The sequence below is a fragment of the Myotis brandtii genome, unplaced genomic scaffold (assembly GCF_000412655.1).
Source record: "Myotis brandtii unplaced genomic scaffold, ASM41265v1 scaffold56, whole genome shotgun sequence".
Lineage (NCBI taxonomy): Eukaryota > Metazoa > Chordata > Mammalia > Chiroptera > Vespertilionidae > Myotis > Myotis brandtii.
In genome coordinates this window covers 959,634-970,891 of record NW_005370080.1, presented here as the reverse complement: position 1 = coordinate 970,891, position 11,258 = coordinate 959,634, and the positions used below count along the sequence as shown (strand labels likewise).

The window sequence follows — 11,258 nt, the reverse complement described above, 5'->3', positions numbered from 1 at the left end:
GCCGTATACACATTGCCCCACAAATAACCTCTTTCTTGTAGTTAGTTTCCTATCACGTTCTTAATAGATCTCATGAATGATAAATTTGGATTTTAGGTTTTTAGGTTTGTGGTCAAAATTCTTTCTTTGTGATAAGAATAGAAGTGTTGCCCTCTTATATTCAAATATAGTAATCCAGGAGGTTAGCATATATTTGGATAAAATGATGTAAATTTAAATAAGCACTTTATACAATAGAGTTTTTGACTAAAATATTGTTTCATTTTCAGCCATATTCAACTATTTATTTGATTTATTTTATTCTAGTTCAAATTTGTCCATCATTTCTAAAAGAACTTGATTCATATGCCCTTAAAATTAGTACTTGTATTTGATTGATTTAGTATTCAGCAAATTAAAGAGAGTTGATTTAATTTAGGGCTCGTGGTTTTCTTAAGGTCAAATTGCAATTTTAGAGAAAGAATATGGTATGTAAATAATTTAGTCAATTTGGAAGCCTTGAGACAAGTCAAAAGTCCGGAGGCTTTCTGAAAGTGAGATCCTGTATTTTTTCCTTTTCTAATTCAGTCAAAAAGGTAGACTGGCCAGCAAAAGAGTTAATGTAGAGAATGAAGATTTTAAAAATATAATTGTGATGAGTGTTTGGAGGAGTTAATTTGCCCAGATCGTGTTGTGGTCTAGTGCACTACAATATCAGCATTGTACTAGTAAAGGGTGCGTTAAATCATTCCTGTCAATTACACTTGGCTGTGACTGCATCGGAGGGCTCCTTTTGTAATAAATTACTGTTTCCAATAATGTGTCTGCAGAGAGGCAGTGAAACACGTTTAGATTTGGAATGTTTAAAGAGCCGTTCTTGCCAGTGGTTGAGTTTGAGCCAGCTCAAATGTTTATACGAACTCATAAAACAAAGCAAAGTTGAGGATGGCTCGTTTGCTGTTACTCCATCATCATCCGGTTCTTAAACACCGATGCTGCCGCCACAGTGAACTCTGCTGACCCCACAGTGTGCTATCTGCTCGGGCACAGGGCTGCAGGCAATGATTTGAACTTTCACATATGGAGTGTCTTGGTACTGCTAGTGGGCACTCCCACTTTCAGCATGCAGCATTAACATCAACACTACAACTGTGTCTGTGGCTGTAGACAAGGCCCAGGTTCCCCAGATGGAGTCACATGAGAAGGTGTTGACACAAGACACGTCCAAACCTGTAGAGAATTTTTGAGTTTATTTGAGCCAAACTGACGACAGTTGCCGGGAAGCAAAATCTACCGGATTGAGAAAATGCTCCAGAGAAATGCAGTTTTGCAGCTTATTTTATATATTAGAATCAAAGGAGGAGATGTAAGGAGAGTTACATGCAATCCACTAGTGATCGGTCACGGGGGGCGGGAGAAAGCAAAGCATGGAAATCTCTGGGACTGGCTAAAAAGGCGAAATGGAGAAACACATATTTCTTTTACATTGGTGGGTACCAGTTAGTTAGTAACTAACATTTACAGCACATAGAGATGATGTGTGGGGAACAAGATAACAATGAGGGGGCTGTGGTCTCCTGTTCTGGTGGGAGGTTGTGCCCTGAGGGATCTGGAAAAGGAGATTAGTCTGACATTTCAAAGGTATGCTCTCTTAGATGCAAAAACACAACAGACAGGCTCAGTTAAGGTAAAGATTGGCCTTGGTCAAGGAAGCTACAAGCCTAGAACATGACTATCTGCTGGGACCTGCTCTTAGTTAGGAATTTTTACGTTCAGACCACCCTATGTGGTTACTTTCATTCTCTGAATTTGTAAGGCCCGCCATGCAGGCCTCCCCTGAGCTTGCAAGGTTTGGTATGTGGCCCCTTGTTCACCCACAAAGGCATATCTTACAATAACAAAAAGAAGGGGAATAGGCATTGTCTACACCCACAGCTTGATGCCAGAGGAGGGTTATGAAATATTTCCAGGCACATCGTGTGAATGTACAGGTTCCTTTTGCTGGAGCGAGTTACCAGGCAAAGAGAGCTGTTTGTTACTGTGGCAAGAGTTCCCAGGTGAAGCCAGTAGCGTTCCTTGTTCTCTGGGTCTTTCAGGAAGACCCAGGGAGGGGCCATTGGAAGATGACCCCGTGGGAGTTGAGATACTTTGCCGTGATCCCATGGCTGGCTGTGTGGCTCAGGACATCACACTTCTGCAGGTCGCTTTGGGGTTCTTTGTTCTGCCTTTCCCTACTTCTCCTGTTTGTTCTTCTCACCCTGCCTTGGCTTTGCTATTGAAAATAACTAGAGGCCCGCTGGAGGTTTTTGCTAGAAGCCCATGAAAATCTGGCCATCAAATAAATTACTTTTTGCTGTTGTTACTGGCGATGTTTGAAATGAATTCTCCTCTGCATATGGGCAGAAGGCCACTGCCAGCAGTTCTGATCAGCTGGGCATACAGTACTTGCCTGGGAGGCTCCCAGCAGCCAGCATGGCAAATAAGTAAATAAGCACAATAGTTTATTTTCCACCTGCTCCAGGGGGTTGGAAGTTTTGATCTTGACTTTTAGGGCCTTTCTGAGCTGAGGGAGGGGGTCACTGGATGGGAGAGGAGGCTCCAGGAGAGGAGAAAACCAGAGGCAGATCACCTCGAAATGATTGTTGCAGCCAGTGTCTGTCTCTTCAGATGCAGAGATTTCTAGCAAAACAGTTCCAGTGAAATCTGTTAGCAAGTTGAACGCATTTGGAGGTTAAGTTTGAAAAGACATCACCGTGCAAATTGCAGAGACCTAGCTGACTTGATTAGTTCAAACTAGAGATGGGGGAGTCTCGGAACAGGTGGCCCCTGATGGTCTTGGACACCTGGCCCATCTAAAGCTCTGGTGGGAAGGGGCACCTCTTCAGGTGAGGGGTGGGGGGGACAGGTGTGAGCACATGATGAGGCCTTAGTGCAGTGATGGCGAACCTATGACACGTGTGTCAGAGGTGACACGAGAACTCATTTTTTTGGTTGATTTTTCTTTGTTAAATGGCATTTAAATATATAAAATAAATATCAAAAATATAAGTCTTTGTTTTACTATGGTTGCAAATATCAAAAAAATGTCTATATGTGACACAGCACCAGAGTTAAGTTAGGGTTTTTCAAAATGCTGACACGCCGAGCTCAAAAGGTTCGCCATCGCTGCCTTAGTGTGTGGTTTAATTAGTCCTGAAAAGGGAAACATTGAGCTATGTTATATGTGTTTTAGAATCCGTTGGACGCCTTAACTTTTTCTAAGGTTCCTTGGCCACACCTCCTTTTTTCCCTTTATTTTTGAACACCTAAAGGCCCCAGTCTGTAGATCCTTGATTATTCAGGAAGGAACCTTTCAACACTAGAAGAACCATCAAGAAATAGGATTTACATTCATAGACTGGGCCTGAGAAAAGCCATTAGTCTTAGCAGCCCCGTGCCAGTGAGTGGAGCAGGGCTCCATGCAGGAGCGATAAATCTGCCACCAGATGTCTCTGCAGCCCACTCCACAGGAATGCTAACTACACCCGAGGCTGTGGAAGCTGGAACCGGAGCTTTCTGGTGACTTTGTAGCATGTTCCCCTAACTTAATAAATTAAGCAGGAACTAACCACTGAGGGTGTGTGTGTGTGTTTTCTCTCCTTAAGTGCCTTGGCATCACTGGGTGTCCCCCTGATCCCTTGGTTATATATTTCCCTGCACGATTCTCTTCTGAGAAGGAGGAGAGGAGTTGTAGGTGCCCCAGAATGAGGGAGGAAGCACTGGCAGGTGCAGGCAAAGACAGTGACAGTGAAGCCTGCTAATGCTGTGTCTTACCCTGGGGTGGCTCTGTGGTGCTGTTACAATGCTGGGGACAGGAAAGGAATGCCACTGAACCCAGGCTCCTGCTGGTCTCCAGCCACTCAGCATAGGGCTAGGGGCTGAGCACTGAACACAGTGATTCACCTCCCTGCTTGTTTAAGTCTGTTTTAGAAGTTTGAAATATTTCATTGGAAGGTGGACGGGCAAGTTAATTAGGCAAATTAAGTATATACCTGGGGAAAAGAGAATTGATGGTGAGTGCAGCGGGTGCCTAATCTTTGAAGTAGGAAATGACGAAGAGACCCCAGCAATTAGTCATAAAGATAGTTCAGGGAAAGAAAACCCACCCAATTAGTTTGGCTAAATTTGGCATCTACAGGCTGATCTGTCCTGGGTACAGTAATTTAAGCTGTAACTATCCTTTCACGTGTGTCTCGATATGACCAAATGATCTGACACAGAATCTCCACATGGCACTACTGTCACCTGTCTTCCTACTTTAGTAGAGTAAGTGTGGTACCTCCTGTGATGTCTTGGATGATCACACAGATATGCTGTCTTTGGAGAACAGCTTAAGTCAGATCATTGTCTGGCAATGGTCTTAACAGATTTAGGAATGTTTCCAAATCGAAGGCTGGAATACAAAAATAAGAGTCAGTCGGTGGGTGAGTTGGTAGCTGAAGAACACAAGAGGACATTTAATATAGAACAGCCAGCAACAAAATTTGATTCAAAGTGATTTACCCATTTCATCAGATCATCATCGTCAACTCATCATCAGCGTCAATAGCAACACTCTCTCTTTCATGTAGGGTAGAGGATGGGATATGAAGGATCATAAAATACAGTCCTGATGTAATTCCAAAACAAACAGAGCCTTAAAGAATTGTCATCGATTCTCTCCCCCCCGCCCCCCAAAGGTCACACATCCATACAATAAACTGTTTCCAGACATCTGTGGAGGGTGGGTTTTGTGAAAACAAGAGGCAGCACATTGGTGTGGAGGCTCAGTGCTTGCGGATCTGTCAGTAGAGCATGATTTAATGATTCTTTTTTTTAACAGCTTACAGAGAGCGGTGAAGAGAGGATAGAGGTGCAGAACCATCACCAGATGGAGCAGGAGGGCCCTTTCGAGGCCCCCAGTGAAGGGCTGTATTCCCTGAAGATCCGAAACACTACCAGCTGCAGCTCGGGCACATACAGATGCACTCTGGAGGGGCCGGAAGGGCAGAGAAACCAAAGTGGCACAGTGACCTTGAAAGTGACAGGTGAGGTGGTCTGCTGCACTTGTTTTCTTCTTGCAAAATGCCTGTGCACTTTCTGTAGGTGTTAAAATTGACCCTCTCCGCCGGAGCCTAAGTCAGAAGCTTTGGAGCACATCTGTGGCTGAAAGCTAAATTCTACTGCAAGAATGCCATCACTTGTGTCCTTTTTTCTGTAAATGAGGACAGATCCACCCAGCCTGACTGGGGAAGATGCCTCATGTAATTAACTTGACTGTCATTTAGTTATGGAAGAGTGCTGTGGAGCAAATAGGAAGTATCTAAGTCTGATTTTTGGAAGACAGAGAAATTGTGTGGTCCCCAAACACCAGATAACTGTGTACTATTCTGCTCATCTGGGGCCTTGAAACATAGCTGCTTCATGTTTCTACCTTTTTAACACAGGAACAGCACTTCTCTCTCCCTTTATAGAGGTTAACTTTCCCAATATCTCAACTCAGGCCAAAGGAAAAGAATACAGCAAGAAAATCATGTCCAGTGACTGACACACGTTTTTGCTCCATGAATCAAGTGTCAAGACAAGGATCATCTCCTCTTGGATTTTTTAAAATAACATCTTTATGTAGCTTAATATATGCCTTGCATTTGACTTCTGCCCAATTCTTGTTAGTGGCTGAGACTTGAAATGACAAACATGTTGTTGTCGTCACATAATCCCTGATTTTTTTTACAATAGCTACTTTTTCCCATCCAGTATTTCAAAGGAATCTGACTCAAGATAATATTCTGATTCTCCCAAGAACACAATCAGTGTTTATTGGTTAGTGTTTGATTTGGTTCACTATTACACACACACACACACACACACACACACACACGCACACACACGCGCGCGCACACACACACACCCATCACAGCATAACCCTTGTCCATCTCTAGCCCTTTACACTGCTTTGTTTGTCTTTGTAGAATTTCCTACACCTGACATGCTCCATTCTCTGCTTTCGTCTCTGCTGTCTCTGGCACAAGTAGGCACTCAATGAATATTATGATAGAAATGGGAGAAACCCGGCAGGGAAGAGCAGAGATGAAGTGAAAGCAAAGCTGATTTTCTTTCCTTTCTCTTCGAAGGCCTGCATTTTGCTAGGTGATTAGACTCTAGAGTCACTTAGATCTGGTTCAGATGTTAGCTATGCTGTTCCTTAGCATGTGATCTTGGACAAATCTCTGATCGATTCTAAGCCTCAGTTCTTTCATCTCTAAAATGGAATAATAATTTCTACGACCGGCTTGCTATGACGGTTAAATGAGATATTGCATTAAAATGCTAGTACAGTGCCTGGGGTAGACTGTGTGCCCAATACATGGTAGGAAGCATTAGGCCAGTGATTCTCAACCTTGAGTCACAGGTTCCTGTGAGAATTCATCCCTAGACTATTGCACTAACTTTTAAATCCAGTTTTAGGGGTTGACAGTTTTCTTGAGGTTGTCCCTGGGAAGAACCCCCCCAATCATCTGCACTCCACCTGCTCCTGCCTGGCCTTCAGGGAGATTCAGTTAGCAACCTTGCTTCCCCAAGCAGTACATAGGCTGTCATGTTTGAGTGGGAAGAGGCTGTCTCCGCCATGTCCCCTCCTGGGCTGAATGCCTCATTCTGCCTCCCAGAGGGTTGCAACCATAGCCTTTAACCCCTCTGGGGAGCTTGTTCTCTAGGCCACCCTTACCATCAGTCTCGGTGGAGGAGCTTTAACAATTTTACAAAAGTGTGCCTACTTACCCAGCCTCATTTTGTAGTCCTGCAATCCTCCTGCTGTCAGGACACCCAGCATTCTACACAACACAATGAAGATAGATTGATCAACAACTGGTGGTTCATCTGATATAAATGCAAATTAAAAGCCAGGAAACCCCGGACATTTGAAATGGAGACTGATGGGCAGCAGGATAAGTCTGGACCTGACTCCTGACTCTGCCATCTGCCTTAGTCCCTTAGCCTCTCTGAGCCTTGATTCCTTCATTTGTAAAATGGGATGCTCAGACCTGTCCCAGAAGATTTAGTGAGATGCTATGTGTCAATCCCATTGCATACAGTTGGATAGAGTGAGAGTGAGCGCTGGCTGCCGCCATCACCGCCACTGCTGTCGTTACTGTTGTTATTCCGATGGCACAGATGTGAGGATAGTAATGGGAGACAGGGACTTAACGAGCAGGAACAAAGCATCTTAGCTTTTTATTATGATAGAAAAGTCCTGTTAAATGGCTTCATATTTCACCTATTTTTTTAAAGGATGCCATAAGGAGCGCAGAGAAGCAACTTTTAAGAAATACAGAGCTGAGATTGTACTGCTGTTGGCTTTGGTGGTTTTCTACTTAACACTCATCATTTTCACTTGTGTAAGTATCTTCTTAAGACATCTGTTATTACTAAAAGATCACCCGGGGCACCAATCGGAATGTTTTGTAGACAGTGTAAGTCATTTAATAACAGAGAGCTAGTCTCTGTGCCCTGGACTGATTGAGCCCCCGGACTGTGAGAATTATTACAACAAGCTCCCAGCTTGTTTTTTGTCCTGTGGCTCTGCACAGAGCACTGGGACGAGACATGAAGTAAGATATTGAAGGAAATCTGAGAAATGCCAAAGGATCCTCGCATCACGGTTACAGTGGTGGAAAGGGCAACACCTTCTGTTCCCCAGCCGGGACAGAGGCACGTTCTTGTAGGCCAGTGAGCATCACAGCCACACAGGGAAAGATCAGTGTCCTTCACCTGCCCTCCAACTGTTTCCACTTAGGGCTTCTCTCCTTATATTTTGTTACTTCCACTCACTTCTTTAGAATTAACCCTGTGAAGCCAGAGCAGTAGGGAACACAGAGAGTGTCCTGTGGTAGAGGGTGGCTGGCCACTTCTTAGGCATCCTTGACATGCCCGTGAGCTATTGGCAGCAGGCTCCAGCTTAGAGACTCTGAGCCTCTTCTGCATAGCTGCTCACCTCGGTTGACTGAGGTTGTGGGGGAGCAGGGTCAGCTCTGGGCCTGACCCATGAGGAAATGATCTTTCCCATCTGCCTCAATGCCATAAGGAAAGGCTGGCTACGTAGGGACCGGGACAGATCTCACCCAGGAGCTATGCCAGGGCTCCTTAGTTTGGTCACTGATTGGATCTCTATATTTACTATCTTGCCTCTCTGGTCATGTACTCCTCTCTCTGGTTGCTACTCTAGACATTAGTTAAGTAAAAGACTCTGGTGAGCACCTACTGTATAGAAGGCATGAAGCTAGGCACTGTAGGGGTGTAAGACATAGTTCCTGCTCTCAAAGAGCTTGTAATTTTGTCCATAAAGTTATTTGCATATAAGATAGTTAGAATTACTAGGCAGTAAATTTTAAAAGTGAGTGACTTTAGTTTTTTGTTGCAAATGCCTGTTTCTATGGGCACTGATTTTTCTATACAGATAACTACCAGTAGGGGCCTGAAATGACCCTAGTCTGTAACCAGTGCATCTCCTGGTTAGAGTTTAGAAGTAGCAGTGAAATAGACCAAGCCCAGTGTGAAGTGAGTGAGTAGCCAGCGTAATGAGGGCTTTCAAACCAAAAAGTCCAGGCAGCCCTTAGTGAATGGAGTCTGAATCGAGGTGACAACTGGTGCATTTCTCCAAATATTCACTTCTCACTTATCTCTTTTAATGTATTTTTCAGAAGTTTGCACGACAACAGAGTATTTTTCCAGATTTTTCTAAACCTGTAATGGAACGAGCATTTCTCCCAGTCACCTCCCCAAACAAGCCTGTGGAGCTAGTGACTCTTCCAAAGACAGAACTGGTATGAGCAACTTTCTGCAGGATGTTTCTCCTAAAGTTGAAGGCTCTGTGGTGTGCCTGTGTGTCACCCAGGACAAAGAAGAACGCGCCCCACACCGAAGGTGGCAGCCTTCCTGGGAATTCCTTCACCTGACCGAAACATCTGAAAGGGAATCCCACCGCACTTGCTGTGAATAGAATTTTGAAAACCATCACATGACCACATAGCATGGGCCACCGGCTGGGTGCTCTCTTGTGCTGCTTCCTCACAGCTACCTTCTCAGTGCTCTATTCAGCTATCTGGTCAACCTCTTTGAACTTTTTTCAGTCACATAAAAGCTATGGTGAGATGCAGTGGAAAAGGGTCTTGGGAAATGTGAATCTCCAGAGCTGGCCCTGGGACAGACTCTTGAGGACAGCTGCACATCTGGGAAACATCTCTTTGAATTCGCTATGTTTCTTGTACTAGCCCAGATGTTTTATGTCTGGAAGAAATGGACAGGCCATGCTGTGAGACAGTGGGGAATATTTAGCAAATGGTTTCCTGGTGTGAAGGCTCTGCTATTACTAAGGGGTATTATGTGTACATAGAAATATCAGGTTGATGAACTGTTCCCCAACAGGGCCTTTGCATCTGGGAAAGACATGTGTAAAGAAGCAATAAAAAAGAATGCCACCTTTATTTTTTATATCTCTATAATGCTTGTCAAAGAAGGACTTGTATTTTTTCTCCCTTTGAAATTTATATCGACAGCTATCGTTTCTAACTGACAAGCAGCCTGACTGTAGAGAGTGAGAAGACATCAGCTGGGGTGACAACAATGGGACAGAGACCCGTTTACTGGCTAGTGACCCGGTGGAAATGTCGGACCAATCATGCAATCTGGGTTTAGTCCCAGTTGTCCCCACTACCTGTATGATCTTGGGCAAGATCCTCTAGTTTCTACTGTCTCGGTTATAAGCCAAAAGCTGTTGTATGAGTTGATTGAAATAATGTGTGTGAAAATGCTCTAAAAAAGTATAAAGCACTCACTGTACACATTTGAAGCTTCATTGCATTATTATCCTTATTGCAGTGGTGTTCTGGGCAGGGGAGAATGACTTCCACTTTTTACGTTTTGCATTGTCCCAAACAAAAAACCCTACAAGGGAGGCTTTCCCATAGTCTTCTGTATAAGGTGCTTTTGGGGAGTGAGGAGGTCAGTTCAGGCGCCTGTTCCTGAAGCACCAGCCAGAAGTCCTCCACAAGCCGCTGGGTCGAGCTTCTGGGACGCAAGGAGAAGGAAATTCACAAATGTTACGTAGATGTTTGGGCAAGTGTTGTGTTTTTTTCTTATCAAATTTGGCCCTTTCCCTACTTGTTTTCCAAAGAGACTTTACCCCTTTAGTAGAGTGTGCATTACCTACACTAATGTTAGAGAGTAAAAGGGGTGCCAAGTTGATTTAGGGTTTTTGCCTCTTTGTCACAGATTTCATGTTATTAAATGTATCCATGTGAATAGGGAATGTTTTTCCTTTTTTTTAAAGATTTTTAAATTTTTAGAGAGAGAGGAAGGGAGAAGGAGAAGAAACATCAATGTGAGAACATAACATCAATTGGCTGCCTCCTGCACGCCCTCTACCGGGGATCAAGCCAGCAACCCAGGCTTATGTTCTGACCTGGAATCAAACAGGTGACCTTTTGGTGCATGTGATGACGCTCAACCAACTGAGCCACACTGACCAGGGTGGAGTGTTTGTTTGTTTTTTTTAATTTAAATTTTTTCTAAGACTTTGGAATGAGTTTGGATGTTTGTAAATTAGTCTGAGAACCTGAACCGAAGGTGAAATTCTAGAAATGAAAGACTGGCTGAGTCCTTCCTCTGACAGAGAGGACATTTATGACAGGTAGACCTCTGTTAAATGGCACCCCTGAATCCCAAAGGTGCCCCTGATCCATCCTAGCATTGTGTTGCCACCAGGTAGTGCATGATCAGCTTGACGACATGCATGACCATAGGTAGGAGGGATGGAGGAGGAGGGTTTCTACTTCAGAAGGGTATGTAAAGTCATGAGCTCTGTATCTGGGATTCAGGGGGCTTCACTCAAGATTCTCAAATAGGTCCATTACTCCACAAATGGTAAGAACAACTAGTGCAGGTGGCTGTAATAGTTATAAAAGCATCATAGGTGAATCCACTTTGGAAAATGGCTCTTTGTAAAGATGAATGCCCATAAAATGGCAGTAAAAGTTATAGATTCCTTTTCAGTGGAATCTATTTACCAAAAGTGCTGGGGAGACTTGCTGAATGAGTCATGTTGTCTTCGGAGGATTAATTCACAATGAAACTAAATGCTTCATAGCCATTAGAATTATTAGAATTACAGGACCTGGAAAACTAGGGCGAGGCAGCCCTTTATCTGTCTGGACTGACTTATGCTGAAAACTTGATGGAAATGTTGTAGACTCAACATTTCATAC

The 11,258-nt window shown here is 43.9% G+C and overlaps 1 protein-coding gene across 1 annotated transcript in view; it reads left to right on the top strand.

Annotated features, from left to right (window-relative positions):
* The window catches only part of CD83 (CD83 molecule), an 18,357-nt gene extending 8,519 nt beyond the window's left edge, over window positions 1-9,838 (top strand). The window contains exons 3-5 of the mRNA XM_005878406.2: window positions 4,841-5,045; window positions 7,288-7,394; window positions 8,697-9,838. Of these exons, the coding sequence (XP_005878468.1) occupies window positions 4,841-5,045; window positions 7,288-7,394; window positions 8,697-8,825 (441 nt within the window). The 3' untranslated portion in view covers window positions 8,826-9,838. The remainder of the gene's footprint in view (window positions 1-4,840; window positions 5,046-7,287; window positions 7,395-8,696) is intronic.
* The last annotated feature ends 1,420 nt before the right edge of the window (window positions 9,839-11,258 follow it).